This window comes from Symphalangus syndactylus, chromosome 23, assembly GCF_028878055.3.
Source record: "Symphalangus syndactylus isolate Jambi chromosome 23, NHGRI_mSymSyn1-v2.1_pri, whole genome shotgun sequence".
In the NCBI taxonomy this organism is placed as follows: Eukaryota; Metazoa; Chordata; class Mammalia; order Primates; family Hylobatidae; genus Symphalangus; species Symphalangus syndactylus.
In genome coordinates, this window is record NC_072445.2 from 20,062,019 (window position 1) to 20,082,465 (window position 20,447).

At 40.1% G+C, this 20,447-nt stretch overlaps 1 protein-coding gene and 1 long non-coding RNA gene across 7 annotated transcripts in view; one reads left to right on the forward strand and one right to left on the reverse strand.

Moving 5' to 3' along the window:
• Positions 1-20,447, forward strand: part of LOC129473628 (uncharacterized) — a 55,964-nt gene that overhangs the window by 32,131 nt on the left and 3,386 nt on the right. For all 3 annotated transcript variants that reach the window (XR_010119195.1, XR_008654306.2, XR_008654307.2), the window contains 2 exons: positions 7,638-7,780; positions 17,023-17,211. This is a non-coding gene — a long non-coding RNA (uncharacterized lncRNA). The remainder of the gene's footprint in view (positions 1-7,637; positions 7,781-17,022; positions 17,212-20,447) is intronic.
• The window catches only part of RCAN2 (regulator of calcineurin 2), a 285,432-nt gene that overhangs the window by 24,111 nt on the left and 240,874 nt on the right, over positions 1-20,447 (reverse strand). For 3 of the 4 annotated variants that reach the window (XM_055264306.2, XM_055264305.2, XM_055264307.2), the window contains 2 exons: positions 3,633-3,806; positions 1,648-1,819 (listed from right to left, as the gene is read on the reverse strand). In XM_055264306.2, coding sequence (XP_055120281.1) covers positions 1,648-1,819; positions 3,633-3,806 — 346 coding nt within the window. Of the gene's footprint in view, positions 1-1,647; positions 1,820-3,632; positions 3,807-8,816; positions 8,908-20,447 lie in introns of all 4 variants that reach the window. The other variant, XM_063632928.1, reaches the window with a different exon arrangement.

The following is a 20,447-nucleotide window of genomic DNA, read 5'->3' on the forward strand; positions in this document are numbered from 1 at the left end:
ACATTTAATGAAATCATATCTCACTAACATCTCCCTTATTATTATATTGCTTCTTTCATCAGCACATGTTAGTTAGACATACCTACTGCTTCTTGAAGGTAAAACTTGTGGCCATTTTAAAGGGCCTGAGAAGCTGAGTGATGTGATGGTGATTACAAAGAAACCTCCAATGAGCTTGCTCTTGAAAGTTCTATAATTTAACTTTCAGGCCACACATGCAACAGCTGGCAATCTTCTTGCAAGAAAAGTGCTTATTAATCAGATCAGCATCATCTTAATCTGGGTACCTGGTAAGATGACCAGCTTTTCTTGGTTTGCCTGGGAATTTTCTGATTTTAGCAGTGAAGGTCCTGTGGCCAAGGGACTCCTTAGTCCTGGAGAAATCAGGACAGTTGGTCACCATAATTCCTAGGGTTCTCAGGTTTTGGCATATACAAGAATCAACACATGTGATTATTAAAACTGCAGATTTCTGGGGTGGGTGACTCTGGGCCAAATGTTTTCCTGCCACATTAAGAAATGCTGGTAAGAACTTACAAGTTTACTATTCTTGGTACTTGGCATTTAGCTGCCAGTGGTTCTTGAACTCATCTGCATATTAGAATCAGTGGGAGAGCTTTTAAAACGTACTGATACCTGGACATTACCCACATCAAATTAGAATCTCTTGGGGTGGGGTCAGGCATTCAGATTCTATTTTTAAAGCTCCTTCCTATCCTAAGATAACCAGCAGTAGACGGAGCAGACAGAATGGCCATTAGTTACCACTCAATTCACAGCGCTAAAATTCTCAGCTGCCACCTGGTTTCAGCCCCTTCAATTTCTATTATTTCCTCTCCTAATATAATACAGGAAAAAATACTTTGGGGTGCAAAGTGTCATCATCTGCTGAAACTGAAGGCAGTATCACTTCTAAGTACAAAGCCTAAAGAAACTTTTGGACAAGTGCATAGAGATGCACAAGAATGTTAACTGTTACTTTGATTGTAATAGCAAAAAACCTGGAAATAATCTAAATGTCCATCAACAGGAGAGTGGGTAAATAAAGTGTGGTGGTAGATTCATATTTTAGAATGCTATACTGCGTGAGAATGAGTGAATCAGAGCTACATATGCCAACATCAGAACAAAGTGACTAAGATTTTTTTAAAGTTAGAGGCTGCTGCGACTGACTTCTCAGGAACTTGGAGGTTTCACTTTGGCAGGCAGGTTTTCTTGTAACAGGGGGTTCCTGAGTGTGTACTAGCACTGTGACAGCAATAAAACTGGGTTGCACAGCATAGATGCCTCCTTACAGCTGGTAGGGTTCATTTTGTCTGTTCTGAGGAAACAATTTCCTCCTGGGATAGAGTTAAGTCCCACAAGAATTAGGTAGTGCTGTTGGATCTTGAAATATCTGCATTGCAATCCAGAAGCTTCATGGACTTGACATCATTTTAGTACAGGTTCCTGAGTTGCTTTTTGAACAGGTGCAAAGTCTGATGCTGCATTCTCATCCATCATTCCCTCTCATTGTCCACACAGAGGAAAAAATGTATTAGAAATGCAGATGTTACTGTGAACCCAGGATCTCAAGGTTGTTAATCTCATTTGGCTTTTCTAGGTTGCTGACAAATGTTCATTTTTAAAATGGACTGCAAAGCTTACCTGGTCCTAGTTTGGCCACAGCGTAGAGGAGGTCATAGTTGAGGACTGGTGTGGCATCGTTGATGGGCTGCCAGCCAACAGGTGGGGAGGAAGGGGGCGAGATGAGAAACTGTTTGGCAGGCTGGGGTGGAGCCAAGTGCAGTTTGTCTCCATCTGTCTCTGGAGTCTGAACCTTTCAAATAGAGTAGAGATGAAGACACTTATTCATCATGGCTTCAGATGTGTCATGTTGGCACATTAAAATGTGGGTTTAGTTTCAGCCTGCGACAAATGAACCGATGAACCTGACTGTAATAATAATTACCACTTACCACATACCATGTGCTCAATTGCCTTATTTAATCCTGAAAACGTGGATCTCAACCTTTACTGTACATCAGAATCACCTGCAGTCCTTACTAAGACACAGATTACTGAGCCCCAGCCCCCACATTTCTGATTCAGGAGGCCTGGGATGGGGCCTAAGGGTTTGCATTTCTAATAGGTTCCCAGGCGATGCCGATGCTGCCAGTCCACTGTCCCACCACGCACCTGCCAAATGTTTCCTTCTCTCCTTCTCTCTTTTCCTCCTTCCTTCCTTGGTGAAATTCACATAACATAAAATTAACCACTTGAAAGCAAACAGTTCAGTGGCAGTTAGTACATTCCCAATCTGCAACAACCACCTCTATCCAGATCCAAGCTCTTTTCATCACCTTAAAGGAACTCCTCTGCCTATTGCTACCAGTACTACCATTACCAGTTACTACCATTCCTGTCTCCCACTGGTCACTGGCAACCACCATGCTATTTTCTGTCTCTACAGATTTACCTGTTCTTGATATGTCCTGTAAGTAGAATCACAGAATATGTGACCTTTTGTGTCTGGCCTCTTTCCCTTAGTATAATGTTTTCAAGGTTCATCTACATTCTAGCATTTGTCAGTATTTTAGTCCTTTTTATGGATGAATAATATTCCATCGTATGGACATACTATAATTTGCTAATCCATTCATCCATTGATGGACATTTGAGTGGTTTCCACCTTTTGTCTATTGTGAATAGTGCTGTTGTGAACGTGTGTGTACAAATATTTGTTTTGAGTACCTGTTTTAAATACCTAGGAGTGGAATTGCTGGGCCAGATGGTAATTCAATGCTTAACTTTTTAAGCATTGAGATAAAATCTCACTGAGTGAGATTTTAAGGACGAGGAAACTGAGGTTTGTCCACATCACACACATTAGAATAGCAATGATGGAATTTTAACATGGATGCAGGGCCAATGTCTGTATTCTTTTCACTGTGCCATCTCTGTAGAATCTAAAGGTGGAAACCATACTTACAGATCACTTAAGAGATGGATCAAGGTATCTAATGATGAGGTGAGGGCACTAATGGAACATGATGGATATTGATTTCTATTGCTGTGAACTTCATAAGCATTGCCAAGAATTACTCATTTCGTTTTGGAAGAGCTAGAATTGATTTTTGAATGAAACAAATTAATTTCCATATATTTGTAACCTTTTCTCATAAATATGAATCATTGAAAAGTTATACATTCCACTAAAGCTGTCATATAATTTAAGTTTTAATTATAACCCTGATAGGAAGGTTAGGAGTAGCTGTGATTACGTCATTCTTATTATAACTACTAGCTGGCATTTATTGTGTGTTTGCCAAATATTAGGCACTTAAACACACAATAATTCATGAAATCCTCATAACAGTATGGGGTGTAGATCTTGATCATCCCCACTTTACAGATGAGAATAAGGAGCCCCAGTTAGATTATGTAACTTGCTCTGGTAGGCAGCTCTCAGAGCCTGTTTTCTAAACCACTAAGCTGTTTCTGTCTGGAAATCATGATGTAGGTATATTTCTCAGTGAATTAATTTATAGACTACCAACCAATCTGAAAGTAGAAAGGGCTTCATTTACATTATAAAACGGTAAAAAATAATGTAGGGCAAAAAGAATAACTTTGGTAAACAATTACCTTACCTGTGCAAAGTAGAGCTTTAATTTCTTCCCTCTGAATTGGGTTTCATGAAGCTCTATCCTAGCTCGGGCTGCAGATTTAGGATTGCTGAAGTTTATACGGACACGTCTGAAACTCTTAAATAGCTGGAACGTCACACAGTCGTCATAAGTCCGGAACAGTCCCTCAAATTTTTCCTGATAAAAACAAACACAGAGGAAAATCCATTGGCCACGGGTCTCGTATGATGCCATATCTGATAAAAACAAACAACTAAATAAATAGGCTGTTAATAACATACAGTTTAAATAGAACACCAGTAATGTATTTTTTCATCTGTAGATCTGTTGCCAGGTGCAAAACATGCCTGAATGATTTATAATCTTGGTCCAAGGTTCTCTAGAGGGCCAGTGAATAGGGTTCAAAGTACATGAAACAAATGGGAAATTATGCAAAATGTTGAGTATTTCTGTAGAGGAGAGGGATCATAATGATCATTAGATTCTCAAAGAAGTTCAGTATCTCCAAAATACTGGAGCTACTGAGTAAAGCACATGGTAAACATTAGTGATTACCAGTCTTGGGGGCACTTTTCTTTTTCTTTCTTTTTTTTTTTTTTTTTTTTTGAGACAGAGTCTTGCTCTGTTGCCCATGCTGGAGTGCAGTGGCATGATCTTGGCTCACTGCAACCTCTGCCTCCTGGATTCAAGTGATTCTCCTGCCTCAGCCTCCTCAGTAGCCGGGATTACAGGCATGTGCCACCACACCCAGCTAATTTTTGTATTTTTTAGTAGAGATGCGGTTTCACCATGCTGGCCAGGCTGGTCTCAAACTCTGGACCTCAAGTGATCCACCTGTCTTGGCCTCCCAAAGTGCTGAGATTACAGGCATGAGCCACCATGCCAGGCCTAGGGAGGGGTGGGCACTTTTCTTGCCTAAAAATGTGGGATCCACACCACCCAGTTTCCTAGACAGGCAGTACCATTTGATTAGTCCTGGTCAATGAAATACGTATAGAGGGCAGAAGAAAGCCCTTGAGTAATTTTTTAGTTTATTTCTCTGAAGAGGCCGTGTGTTTCAAAAGGTACAGCTGTCAGAAGCAGGATTCTCTTCACTCTGGGTCCCTGAGTGGCTGTATGAAGCAGAAATAGTTTTCTCCCTACTCCAACCCCATTCTATAGCCAACTTTGCCTTAGCAAGGAAAAAAAAATCTCTATTGCATTAAATCACTGAGATTTGAGAATTATTTTATTCCTACAGCATAACCAAGCTATCACAATACAAAGCAGTAATTAAAAAATTTAGACTCAATACACAATTTCAATTCAACGGAATAAGTATTAAATGCTCACTTTGTATGAGGCATGGTCTCTCTCAAGACTTTAAGCGGATACAGAGATGGGTATCACATTGTTCCGACCCTCGACCATCTAACAATCTAACATGTAAAGCAGATACACACAAGTAAGAGGACACCCAGAACACTGCAAAAAGGCATAACAGAAAACTAGAGAATTAAAAAAGAAAAAAAATATAGGTATATATGTTAATACCATCTGTCTGATCTGTCTGGTTCCTCTTAGTCATAAAAATATCCTTACTATAAGAAAACTAGTATATGTTATAAGCTAGTGTGTTCTTAACAGAGAAACTGCCACTAAGAAAATTATATATATGACCAACCTGATTCTTTTATTTCAACAGTAAGAGGTAATTTCTCATAACAGTGAGTACAAGTAAGGATGGAGATGCATGAAATATTAATACCGCAAGATTCATAGAATTTTAACTAGGAATGGACTTAAGAGATGATGAACTCAACTTTTTCCTCTTCACCTCCATCATTTTACGAGTCAGAACCCTGAGATATGAAAAGGACTTACCCATGGGCACATGGAGAGTCAGTGGCAGAGCCAGGACCAAGCCAAAGTCCTTGTGACCCTGACTAGAGAGATACTGTCAACTCGATAAAGAACTATACTGTCAGGTTGATAGGAGGAGATGCTTATTTTAATAAGAACATTTATATTTAATTAGATCACATCTAAGAGAATCAACATAGTGAGGTGGGGTTGTAAAAACACTGACTTCTGAGGCTCCACAGGAAGAGTAACTCAAATGTCAGGGAAGGTCTTACTGCCTGTTGGGCATCCAGATCAACTTGTATCAGACCTTCAAGCCCATGTTGGTGATGCTTCAACACCCTGCTGCCCATTTCTGAGAATCCCCAGGCTGCAGCTCCCCCTCCTATCTTTGACTCCTTTGTCTGCCCACACTCTTCTCTTTTATACCAGTACAAGGACCCCAAAGAATACAATAAAAGCTTTTGCTTTTTTTATGACATTTGTGAAGATTTGAGGGGTTCTTTCTCTCATTTTCAGTTTTTTTCTTATACTCCTTTTCCCACCATGAACAGAACAAGAATTTTTCCTTGTCTTATGCAGAGCAGGTTTTTTGTCTCCCCTCATCTCTCAAGCCTTGGGATCAGCCAACTCCCAGACTCAGGGCTTCAGCTACCACTCCAAGTAGTCTCATTACGGAATTCTGTCCCAACAATACTGTGTTTTCCTGAGCAGGAATCCTGATGACTAAAATGCATTCTGTTTCCTCACAATGAGAGTACTCTGAACTGGTCAAATCACAGCTGGTAGTTTGATTAGTTTGGGAAGTTTTCAGGAATAGGAGGATTAAGAGATTAAAAACTCTTGTTTCCATATAGAGTATAATTTTTTTTACGGACAGAATCCTTGGGTCTTCTTTGTGGCTGGTTTGTTTTTCCATTTCCTGGGTGGGAGTTTCACCTTCTCATCACCTCTCCAATGCTTAAGCTTGGGCCGTTAAGGCTAGCCTTTGAAAGTGAGGTGCTTTTTTCCTTTGAGTCTAATTCCTTCTTCTTCATTTCGTATTTCATTTTTATGCTTCACATCTCAGTTTATTAGAGCGGTTTGGCCTCAAGAGACTGCATCAGGAGCAAAGAATCAAGGAGTCCAGGTTTTAGGCTTAGAGGGTGCTGACAATGTGCTACCTCTTTTGTGAGGCATTGGCAGATGTCAAGAACATCTTGCTCCCACTGATCCTCAATGGAGGGCTCCAGGCACTAACTCCTACCAAGTTAGAGTTGGCCATTGACATGAAACTCTTTGATATTCCTTGTTTTGGGCTTAGGCTGAAAAACAAAAGGAGCTCTTGCACCAAACCTGGGGTGTAGCCCAGAGCTCAGGGACGAGGGTTTTCACTGGATCATATGGGGCTTAAAGTCCACAATGATGATAATAATAAACAGCTGACATTTACTCAGCATGTCCTCTCTTTTCATGCCTTTTGGGAACTTTATTTGTAGGGGTGACAGTTGTCCAAGAATAGGGACTTGCTAGCCTTCTCTATTTTTGTTTCCATTAGTGACATTACAAACATATCATTTGCTGAGACAACAGGATACCAGACCAAATTAGTTAGAGGCAGATCCAGCACAATGAAGCCACCAGATGTACATTGAGGCAAAACAGTGTCACCAAAAGCACTAGCTGTAGGAATTCTCCACCTGCCATTACAGAAAATCTTCTGTGGTCTTGATGCGCAGGTTCTCACCAGGGACACAATAATATTTTGTTGTCCTCTGGCTGCCATTTTTCTCCAGTTCTGTTACCCAACAAATCCAATAAATTATTAACTTCTCCTTGATCGTTAGTTCTCTTTGTAGCGTCCTGTTTGAATAAAGTTCTATAGCAGCGATCTCAAGCTCTTTGGTTTCAGGACCTCTTTACACTCTTAACAATTATTGAGGATCCTAAAGAATTTTTGCAAATGTGGGTTTTATTTAACAATGTTTATTGAACTAGAAATTAAAACTGAGAAACTTGAAAATATTTATATATAAATCTACTTAAAAGTAATAATAATAAGCCCTTTGTTTGTTCACATAAACTTTTTAATGAAAAATAACTGTTTTCCAAAAGAAGAAAAAGTTTAATGAGAAGACTGACATTGTTTTACATTTTTGCAAACCTATTTACTTTCCAAATTAATAGAAGACACCTGGAATCTCATATCTGCTTCTGCATTCAATCTATTGCACCAAGTTGTTTTGACTGAAGGGTATGAAGAAAAACTGGCCTCATCCAAATATGTGGTTGGAAAAGGGTGGAGTATTTTAACAGCCCTTCAAATAATTGTGAGTATTCTTCCTTGATATCTCATCAAAACTCAATACGTAGTAGTTTCTTAAAATGTACTGTGTAATCACATAACATTTTATATGATTTCATTAAGATCCATTTATCTATTTTTCACTTTGAATAAATTTTAACCCATGCAATGATTTCATAATACTGTACATTAATCATTTAGACAATATTGGTTCCCTGAGTTATATAACTTTTCCAACTTGACCAATTTCAATACAGTGTTAAAAATCACATTCATTAATACTATAGTTTGGTGCAAAAGTAATTGCGATTTTTGCCATTACTTTTTTTTTGTTTGTTTTTGAGACGGAGTCTTGCTCTTTCGCCCAGGCTGGAGTGCAGTGGCGCAATCTCGGCTCACTGCAAGCTCCGCGTCCCGGGTTCACGCCATTCTCCTGCCTCAGCCTCTCCGAGTAGCTGGGACTACAGGTGCCCGCCACCACGCCTGGCTAATTTTTTGTATTTTTTAGTAGAGACGGGGTTTCACCATGGTCTCGATCTCCTGACCTTGTGATCCGCCCGCCTCGGCCTCCCAAAGTGCTGGGATTACAAGCGTGAGCCACCGCGCCCGGCCTGCCATTACTTTTAATCTATCTACCGTCTATCTTATCAAAAAGTCTTTAGAAATTCAAAAGCTGTGGAATTCACATTGGTGGATACAAGTTTTCCAAAATTTTAATTTTTGCTTGAAAGCTCATTCTTTATTATTGGGCAACACACACTTTCAGTTATTTTTCTTATAGTAGCAGATTCATTTAATTCATTTTTGAGAAATTGTCTGCCAAATACCAAAGTGTCCATAACTATACTTTGCCTGTCAGTTGTTTCTTCAAGTAAAAATGGTGTTCCATGAGAAAAGTACCAAGGGCAGCTTAGGACAGCTTAGAATGTTTCCTCCAGTCAAACATTGTATTTCCGGATGTCACAGAAGTGCTTCTCATGTGTACTTTCCATTTTGTTACTCAGAATATTACAAAGGTGCGTGCTTAAGGGTAAAGGGTTAAAAAAATGAATAAAACTTACTGCCTTATCGAGGACATTTCTAAGTAAAATTGGCATTTTCTTTCTTTTTCTGCTTTTTTTCTTTTCTCTTTTTTTAACTGTGAGTGTGTGGCTGTGAAGAATAGAAATACAGTCATGCACTGCATAATGAAGTTTTGGTCAACAATGGACTGCATATCTGACTGTGGTCCCACAAGATTATAGTACCATATTTTTACCATACCTTTTCTATGATTAGACATATTGAGATACACAAATACTTATGTGTAACAATTGCCTACAGAATTCAGTAGGTACAGGTTTGTAGCCTAGGAACAATAGGCTATACCATAGAGCTTGGATGTGTAGTAGGCTATACCATCTAAATTTGTGTAAGTATACTCTTATCATGTTCACACAATGAAATCACCTAAGGACACATTTATCAGACTGTATTCCTGAGGTTAAGCAACACATGACTGTACTACTAGCACAATTTGGTAGCACTGCACTGATTCATGCTAAAGTACCAGCAGTTTTAACTGTCATTGCTTTTGCACCATGGGTATAAATGTCAACACAATTTAAAAGGTAAATGATACCTTTGTATTACTATGAAAATAGTTTTGACAACATAGGAACTGGTATTGGGATCCCTCATGAGTCTATAAACCACACACTGAACACTGCTGTACAATAGGATCTCAGAATTAAGGATCCAGTTGGCTTGGGGAAAGACAGGAGGTCTAGTGAGACCCTTAAGTGTACAACATAATGGTCAGAAAAGAGCTGCCCTTCAAGGAAGTGTGATAATACTGGTATTGAATGCTGCAGGAAGGTCAAATAGGGTGAAGATGGAGATGACACCACTGGATTTGACAAATGGGCTGATGCTGATGACCTTACTGAGAGAGCTATTTGAACAGATGTGTAATAGAAATAGATTAATTACAGATGGAGGAGTGAAGGGCAGAGAAAAAGCTGGAAAAAGAGTTTGGCAATGAAAACCAGGGAGCTGGGCTAACTAGATGGGAAGTCACGGTCACAAGCAGATTTTTGGTAGTGTGGGGAAACACTTATTGGCTGAAGAAATGAAATTAACGAAGAGGGAGAGAGAAGAGATAGTAAGGATATGTTGAAGTCTGAACCCCAGGACCTCAGAACATGACCTTGTTTGGAAATAGGGTCATCAAAGATGTAATTAGTTAAAAAGACGTCGTACTGAAGTGGTGTGGGACCCTAATCTAAGTTGACTAGTGTCCTTATAAGAAAGTCATGTGAAGACAGAGAAACATAGGGAGAGTGTCCTGTGAAGACAGTGGAGTGGAGTGGCACCTCTGCAAGCCAAGGAATGCTAAATATTTCTAGCAAACAACCAGAAGCTAGGAAGAAGCAAAAAAGGATTCTCCTATGGGATCCAGAGGTATTGTGGCACTGCTGAACCTTGGCTTTGGACTTTAGCCTTCAGAATTGTGTGGTAATAAATTTTTATTGTTTTAAGCCACTCAGTTTGTGGCACTTGGTTACAAAAAATACAGGAAACAAATATAGGCAGTCTTGCAGACCTACAGAACCAGATGACTCTGGGAAGAATACAGAGCACCTAATATAATTACACCATTTCCCCCCCAGGAGACGAGGAAGTGGATATTTGGGTCATTCCAAGGTGATGAGTACAAGACAGGTGTGTGTGTGTGTATGTGTGTGTGTATTGAGGGATAGGAGAAGAAAGATGAAGGAATAACTTGAAAGGCTTCGCAAGGAGGCAATGAGATGCCCGACTATGAGAGGTTGTGAGGAAAGAAGAGAAGCCAGGAGTATCACATTCAACTGAAAGAATGGGAAGATGTGAGACTTCAAGGTTCTGGATGAGTTAGAAAAATAAGTTTTGTAGGAATGACATAGTGGGAAAAGTAGAAGACAAAGAAATTGTAAACCCAGAAGATAATTTTGTAAGTTTAAGGTTTCAGAAGGTTTTCAGTGTTAGATGCCCTTAGGGTCAACATGAGGCACATGAATGGAATTGTGATGGATGACAGGGTGAGGATGATGGGAATAGAGGCTAAAGAATAGCGAGGTGAGAGGATTGCACGGTGAACACCTACTCAAGAGGACAACAGGAAACAGAATTGAGGGACAACCATGAGCCAGATAAGCTGCGTGAGAAACAGGAGGAGTGACCTGAAGAGCCACAGGGTATGGCAGCACAGACAGGAAGAAAAGAGTTCAACTGGAGGGCAGGGGCTTCACGGAGATCATCTATAAAAAGGGATGGAACAGCAGTCTAGAAGCATAGGGGGAAGCCAGAGAATTCTAAGCCTAATATTCTGGGCTTGAGAGGTGGGGAACTGGAGAATAATCTGCCTAGCAATGTGTAATTGCTAGGGAATAAGCATTGCCCAGAGCAATTAAAGACTTGGTAAGGAGAGGATGTGGAATGATTATTGTAGAGCACAAATGGTACTCTGAGAAAATCAATAATGGACTCTAGAGAAGAAAGTGGGAGAGGTTAGAATAGGGGTTGGAGGTTGGGCACGGTAGCTCACGCCTGTAATCCCAGCACTTTGGAAGGCCAAGGCAGGAGGATCGCCTGGGGTCAGGAGTTCAAGACCAGACTAGCTGACATAGTGAAACCCTGTCTCTACTAAAAATATAAAAATTAGCTGGGCGTGGTGGCACATGCCTGTAATCCTTGCTACTCGGGAGGCTGAGGCAGGAGAATCGCTTGAACTCAGGAGGTAGAGGTTGCAGTGAGCCAAGATTGCACCACTGCACTCCAGCCTGGGTGACAGAGCGAGATTCTGTCTCAAAAAAGAAAAATAAATAAAATAAAATATGTTCCAGGTAGAATGTCTGAAGATGTGAGTGTGCTGCTTACCAAATAACAAGCACAGATCCAGACCGAACTCAGGCCATATTTGAAATAAAATGATTATATAGTGTCAAATATGAACATTTGTGGATGTTAAGGCTTCTACTTCTACCTTTAGATGTATTTGCTTTTCTTAAGTAGTCTGAGATGTACGGACACGGGTATTTCTTGCTGTCTTAGAGAGGCTTACTGTGGTTTTCCTTAAATCTTATTCACCTCTACTATAATTATTTGTTTCTTATTTGTGCCCCAGATTTTTAAAAAGACCCAAACATGTCTTATAAAGACACATTATGGCAAAATAAAATAAAGTAAAATAGAAAACACAAAGAGAAAAAGGGGGAAACAAGTGTAGAAACATACATTGAAGCCAAGAAGGATGTCTGTTCCGAAAAGCTGAAAAGCATCTCATAGATCCTTGAATATCGCAATGAGTGGGCCAACATTTTGCCTGTAATCTTTCTTAACATTAACAGGATAGAGTAACCCTCATCAGTTATACAGTTCACAGGGTCTATGGAATAAAGATGGGCCTGATCTAAAAATCAGGCAGAAGGATCTCTCCAGCATCTTCATTAAAAGATGTTGTCATTTGGAGAGCACTGTCTTCAGTAATTACAGAACATGAAACAAGCAGCGATTGGTCTGTTAGAGTTTCCAATCAGAATGTAAGAAAGTATTATTATTTTTTTCAATCAATAGCTTTTAGCAGTGACCTCAGTACTCAGGAAGTGCTCAATATGTTCTATTTGGTCAATATAAAACCCCAAAGTGTTTTATAAACTATTAGGATATTAAAATATTACCCTCAATTTAACTCTAAATCAGACAGGTGGCAGACAAACCATAACTTCTAAAATGTTATCTCACTGAATCCTCAATAAGTCCTATTTGAGGGAGAATTGGAAGTTTTGTTGTCCTTGAGAAACCCAGTGTATTAGTCCATTCTCACACTGCTATAAAGAAATACCTGAGACTGGGTAATTTATAAAGAAAAGAGGTTTAATTGACTCACAGTTCCACATGGCTGGGTAGGTCGCAGAAAACTTAACAATGGTGGAAGGGGAAGCAGGCATGTCTTACATGGCAGCAGGAGAAGGAGAGAGAGTGAAGGGGGAAGAGCCCCTTATGAAACCATCAGATCTCGTGAGAACTCACTCACTGTCATGAGAACAGCATGAGGAAAACTCTCCCCATGATCTAATCACTTCCCTCACTAGACAGGTGGGGATTATAGGTCCCTCCCTCGACATGTAGGGATTACAATTCTAGATGAGATTTGGGTGGGGACGAGGAGCCAAATCATATTACCCAGAAAGCAACTGAAAGCCAGAAAAGCTAATCACATACACTAAGTCACACAACTAGCCAATTAGCAAAACCAAAACTAGTGAGTTCAAGTTATTTATACTGCATAAATATCACTGATACATGCAGAGGAGTGAGAAGTCTCCAAACAGGAATAAGAAAACCAGCTTTCCTTGTCAATCCAAAAGAACAGTGCTGACCTTGAAGAAACAGCTACTAGGGAAGTCCAATGGTGCTTTTATCTGCTTTCCAAATGATGCTGTATGCTTTATATATTTTTCAATTTTCACAATTATGATCCCTTTGGGCATAAATTGCTTTAATAAGAAATTCAGCATCTCTCAAAATCACAAGGCTCTCATCTTTCAGATAATGCCTACTAGAAACTGCCAAAGAGTAAAACCACTCCTTTAGGTTTATCACTTCACAATGGATACTATCGACAAGCCATGGGCAAATCCCATGTTGAGGAACCACTCTGGATGTGATGGGCCTCTCAGGAGGACCTCCTGGACAGGATGCAGACTCCTTATGTGATGGGCATAACTGGCGTGCATGTGAGAGTTCCCACAGCTGGACTTTAACCTATCAGGATTTCTCAGGCCAGCCAAACTTGTATGAAATTATGCTTTGTTCCATTTGTGGTCCTGATGGTACCTAAATAAAAATCATTGTGAAAAGAGGAACTGCCATCTTTCTTCACTAATAAGAGAAGCAGACAGACATTGTGTCATATAACTGCTTCAAGGAAAGACAGCTTGCTGGTAAAGGTATAGAAGCCTTTATCCTTTCTCCCTGGAGTTCTTGTGAGAGGCAAAGATCTAATACTCAGCCGCAAACTCTAGAAGAAGCCACTTTGTTCTAAAACCTCATGGACTCATCACACACCTCTCTCAGTGGAGCAAGTTCCATGATCCATGTTCCAGTCTATTATTTCTTTCCCAGTAGCGGTCCTAAAGTTCACTGTGGCTGAATAACATTGCTATTCAAAAGTATATTTTTAGTTTTCTTTAGTTAAGGAAATCTCCATTTCTCTGATTCTACTTAGTCGTCATCTAAACATTTAGAACTTGAAAAAACTCCAAGCCAACAAACAAATGAAAGAACCCAAATGCCTCCAATACAAACAAAAACGTGTATGAGGACTATTAACTGGAATAAACTTTGAATGAGGGAGGCAGAGTGGGGGTGAATCCAAGTATTATGTAACCTGAAGATTTCACACCTTGGGGAGCCTTCTTTAAGCAAAATAATAGAAAACTAAGCACAGATATAAAAAATTAGCCTGGCACAGTGGTGCGCACCTGTGGTCTCAGCCACTCTGGAGGCTGAGGTGGGAGGATCACTTGAACCTGGGAAGTGGAGGTTGCAGTGAGCCAAGATCATGCCACTGCACTCAGCCTGGGTGACAGAGTGAGACCCTGTCTCAAAACAAAAACAAAAACAAAACACAAAAAAACACAACTAAACATAAACATTGGAGGTTTGTTTTTAAAAAATGAGAACAAAAATAGGAAATAACTTTTGCAAATTTTGCAAAAACACATAACCACATGAACACAATGCTAGGGCTCTACTAAGTCTTGGTAAAGACCAGTGCAAATGAGGGGCCCTAAAGCTGAAGCTTCATTTAACCCCTAGGAAATATGCCCAAGAGAGTGTGAAGTATGTACCGTGCAGTCACAAAATAATCTGGAGTCCAGGTTTTCAGAACAGCTAAAACAAGTACAGTGTTTCTATCACTGTACTGTACAGAAAAAAAACCAAAGCATTGGTTTTTCTATACTCTCACATTACTTCATTTCTGGTCATTAACACATGGAATTTTTCTCACAGCAAGCAATTCTCCAGTTCTCTGTAGACACCCACTGGATGTCTTACGCTTTAACTCAATTCTGACTCTATCTGCCTGAAGATAGTGCCAGATCCCAAAGGTTAAGGGCTCAGTACTCCAAGACTGCCCCACTTTGGACACCAATTGCACGTCCAGGCTTTGCTTCAGACCCAGTAGTTATAAATTGGAAGTTCCCACAACCCCCTCCTCAGGTTCGATCATTTGCTATAATGGCTTACAGAACTTAGGGAAGCACTTTACTTATGCTCATCCTTTTATTGTAAAGAATACAACTCAGTAACAGTCAGACGGAAGAGATGCATAGAGCAAGGTATGCGAGAAGGGTCACTGGGCTTCCATGCTCCTCTCTGGACTAGACCACGCTCTAAGTACCTCTACATGTTCAGCAACCTGGAAACTCCCTGAATGCTGTCCTTTGGGTTTTTATGAAGGCATCCTTACACAGGCAGAATTAATCACATCATTGCCAATTGGTGATCAACTCTAACTTCAGCATCTCTCCCCTTCCCAGAGGTCAGACAGTAGGCTGAAAAGCTGAAAGTTCTAACCCCATCCTGAGGCCACCCAGGGCCCCTAGTGTTCTCATTAGCATACAAAAACACACTTATCACTGAAGAGATTCCAGGGGTTCTTGGAACTGTGTGCCAGGAAACAGGGAGGAAGACAAAAAATGTATTTCTTATTATATTCAAAATATTATACTCTTAGCTGATGAGGGTCAATTCCCTAAAAGGTTTAATCACCAGAACAAGCCAAGAGACTTGAATCCGCAAAGTTTAAGTCAACACACCCTATTATAGATGGCTGAGTACATCCTTTCCTTGCCTAAATCCACTTTGTAAGTACCCAAGGTGGAGACTGAGGAAGAGGAGCAAGTGAGGGGATTGCTTGGAACCTGTCCTGGAAGCTGTTCAATAAGTAGGGGCAGGTGAATGGACCAAGAGAGGAACCGAAAAGCAGCATAGTTTGCAAGCCTAGGGCTCTTGTTGTTCTGACTCCATGCAGTGACTGCCCATCCTTTGGGTGAGTGAGACCCTCTCATCACATGAACCCAGGGCTTGTTCTGGTGGGGCACTCACCAGAGGCTACGAAGCCCGGCTATGCCAAGCAAGGTACCATTTGTGGATGCCTGCAAGTCTCTTGCCTGCACCAGGACACTTCTAAGTCTCCCAATGGGTCTATGAAAACGTAGGAGGTAGCAGAAAGGAGCTCTCTCACATGTCCCCAGGATGGGGAGGAGGATGGACCAGGCATACTAAAGACCTCTGAGTGAGTAGTTATGAATACAGATCTCTGTTACATGCCACAAAATTGGGCTTCTGTGCATGGTAATAAATACTTTTTATGCAAAAGAAGGATCTGACAGTCCTTTTATAGCTGCCACATTTCAGTTTACATCAATTGCTGCCTTGGCTGAGGGCATTTCCTAAAAGCTGACAGCTTCAACCTTCTCTGGCCCATCAATTCCTCTTCTCTGATCATTAATCTGTACAAACGTCTGTGGCTGTCATCAGCCTTGATTAGATATAGTCTGTAATTGTGCATGTGTAATTGATGAAATGCACAGCCTCTCTTACACAGCTTATCCAGTCTCACAAGAGGACAGGAATTTTACTTTAAATTCATTTAAATATTCATTTATCTATAAGATACAGGTAAGAAGAGGCAGTATAAAGTTATGTAACTAGCAAACTCTAGAGCTACACTACCTAGTTTAAATGCTGGTCCCAGCTGTGCAACCTTGAACAATGTACTTACCCACTGATGCCTCAGTTTCCTTATCTATAAAATAGAAATAATGACAGTATCTACCTCATAGGGGTATCCTGGCTGTTAAGTAAATTAGTATGTTTATATCACTTTAAAAGGTGCTGAGCACAGTAAGTAAGTGTGTGTGAGCTATTATTTATCCCAGATTGGAAGATAAACATTTTGTTTATATGCCTGTATTTGGCTTATTAGCTGTACATCCAAATCTCCCTATATCCAGAACCAAGTATATTATATCCATGTCTACATCTATCTATATATTTATATCTATACTTGTACCTGTATATAATCTTCAAAGATTGTAAAGAGCAATTATAGGAATGTCAGCAAAATGTCTCCTATGAAATAAACTCTAATTAAACTAACTTGATTTTATTGATGTTATTATCTATTTAAAATGTAGAGCCCAAATTAACCACAAAATTTCTTTTTTGTCTGTAAAGGTTTAAACATGTCCTTTACAAAACAACATGATAAGTTAAATAATTCTAAGGAGGAAATCAACTGGGTAATTGCCTTCAATCCTTCCCTTTGGGGATCCTGCACCACTAGCTGGAGCTCAGAGAGACAGTGAGCAAAGGATAAAGATGCCAGTGACTATTGAAAACATCAGAAGCTCACACACAGAGTAGGTAAGCCCCTCCTATCTGGTTCCTTTCTCCTCTTCTCCCAACACACCTCTACTGTCTTTTAGACAAACCCATCTCCAGACCTCCACACCCCATATTCAATTGTTTTGCTGAGATTTCCAACAGGTGTCTTCCATGTAATGGCCCAGAAGCCATTTTTTTTTTTTTTAAGCTGGGGCCTCTAAATCTGCCACTCATCCTATCACAACAAACGGCCCCCTCTACCCAGTTGCTTAAGCAGGCAACCTAAATGTTATCCTGATCTCTTCCTTCTCCCTCACTTCCACATCCCACTACTCAACAAGCCCTATGTTCCCTGGATTTTTCATTACGTCTCCCATCAGCCCCCTGTTCATCCTGCCATCAATTTTGTGGCTTACCCTATGACTGCACTTGGTCTCCCTGTTCTCTGTCTGGCCACCCAAGAATCAACCTTGGAAGCCTGCTGCTAGAGAGGTCTTTCTAAAAGAGAAAATTCTGGGCTGGATGCAGTAGCTCATGCTTGTAATCCTAGCACTTTGGGAGGCCAAGGTGGAGGATTGCTTGAGTTCAGGAGTTTGAGACCAGCCTTGGCAATATAGTGAGCCTCGGTCTTAAATAAATAAATAAAGCAAAAGAGAAAATTCGGATTATACCATTCCTCTATATAAAATTCTTTAGTGGCTCCCCATAGCTTTTAGAATAAGGCTCTCTCTGCTTGGCATTAAAGGCCCTTCATAAAATGGCCATCACCCACCCCACTAATCTCATACCTCTCCTTTGCTTTTGTTGCCTATATTCCAGCCAAACTTCTCTTTACAGGTTCCCAAAGGCAGGTTATTCTGTGCCTGCAAGCCTTCTCATTTGCTCTTTCTTCTGCCAGTAGCAGCCTTTTCCTGCAGATAACTTTCTAATTGTCTCTCAAGTCCTAGCTCACATCTCAAATCCAAGAAATCTGTCCTGAATCCCATTAAGGTTTAGACATCCTTCTGCTGTGCTCCCATAACAGTGTTGTTAGTGAGGGCAAATGTGCCATCATTAACTGGATTACAAGAACTTCAAGGGCAGTAATGGTGTCATTTTTGTGTTTTGCTCACATATTCATTATTGAGTGCCAACTGTGTGGCATGCAGATGCCTACACTTTGGAAAGGGCTCACTTGGTGATGAAATGAACGAGACAACCTTGAGAGAACAATCCTCCCTCCCACACACTACCTTTTGGTGAATTTGTTCTTTTCTTCAAAGTTATCCTTCAACCAAAGCAACAAATGCACACTGAACATATGTATTAAGATCTTCCATAATGTAATGAAACAGGGATGCCAAAATAAAAATTATACAAATTTCTCCCCGGAAGTCTTTCTTGACTACTCCCCTACCAAATACCCTTCTTCTATTGAGCTTTAATCTCCAATTCCTCTTACTATTTAAAATATTATGAATATATTTCAGAATAATGTGTCATCAGAGAGTATGTGTGTGTGTGTGTGTGTGTGTGTTGTGTGTGTGTATGTGTGTGTGTTAGTATAGGGGGGTGGTCAAGGAAGAAATGGCCTGTAAGAGGTGGATAGAATTTGTATGTGTGGAAATAAGTGGCAGTGGAAGACTTCAGAATTCTCCAGGCAGGAAAGCAGCATTATCAAAGATTTAAATATTTACATTAATATGATGTTGTTTCTAAAAAAAAAAAAAAAAAGTATTTTAAGGGATTAGGAAGAGGATAAAAATAATAGTTAGCCCTAAGCCATATTTTGCTAGGAATGGCCTTGTTTGTTGCACAATAACATCTGTTATTAAATACCCACAGAATCATAGCAAACATAAATCAAATGAGATTTGAGATTTTGGTATTTTAACAGTCAGCACTCACACATTTTTTTACATTTATTTAATAGCAAGATGCTTCATTGAATACATTCCATTTGAATTCTAAATGATGGGTCATGAGCCTGCTGATGCAGATAGGCAAACTGCTCACCAGCTTGAAGCCTCTTTAAAAAATTACCCCTTTGCAGAATGCTACCCAGTGTTGTAGCTGAAAGAAGTAGAAAATGTACTTCTAAAAACAAGCAGTGTTCTACCTTCTCAACATTGGGATGAAGGCTCTGTTTTAAAATCGGGCTGTCAATAATTGGTGAGGACATTTTTAGTAAGTTTAATGTTAAATTAAAGGGCCAAATCCTAAATATGTTCCATATCACGTCCTTCTGAAGACAGGCAATTTAAAATTTAATCCATTCATTTTGCCATTTGGCAAATGATCAAAGTAAGCTTTTCAAAGGCAGCAGGGTATCCTTTAACTTATTTTTCCCATGAAATTAAAATGGCATTTGCATTCTTTTAAGATGCAGATATAAGGAACTTCTTATGATTCAATCATTAAATTTAGAAAATGTGCAGCTTGTTATACTCCTAATCTCTTTTCCTCCTCTCCATCTCACCTTTTCTATTTTGTTTTCCTCTGTACTTTATGTAATGACATAAAAAAGAATGTATATTAATGATGAAACCTTACATACAATTAAATCTCTCATGTTCAAATTCCTTAAGATTTGAAACAGGGCCGGGCGCGGTGGCTCACGCTTGTAATCCCAGCACTTTGGGAGGCCGAGGCGGGCGGATCACGAGGTCAGGAGATCGAGACCACGGTGAAACCCCGTCTCTACTAAAAAATACAAAAAAAAATTAGCCGGGCGCGGTGGCGGGCGCCTGTAGTCCCAGCTACTCGGAGGCTGAGGCAGGAGAATGGCGTGAACCCGGGAGGGGGAGCTTGCAGTGAGCCGAGATTGCGCCACTGCACTCCAGCCCGGGCGACAGAGCGAGACTCTGTCTCAAAAAAAAAAAAAAAAAAAAGATTTGAAACAAAAATGATTGTTTCAACCCATCACAGATTCACGACACAAGAGACCTGAAGGAAAGCCTTTCCAAATTGAAACATGACGGTCTACATCTATCATGGCTGAACTGGATTTACTAGAAACAAAACCGACTCTTCGGCTATGGGTAACACTGCCCAAAATTTGGGAATGCAATTTTGCACAGTGGTTACATTTTCATGTGGGAATTTATTAGATATGACTTAGGTTAAAATGCTTTCTATATGCCAAGCCCACACTAGGCCCCTCACATATGCTAATTTATTTCATTCTCACAATACACTTATGAGGCAGATGAAGAAACGAGTTAAAAGAGATTAAACGATCTGCCTAAGGTGGTCAGCTCGTCAGTGACAGAATGCAGATTTCATCCCAGAGGACT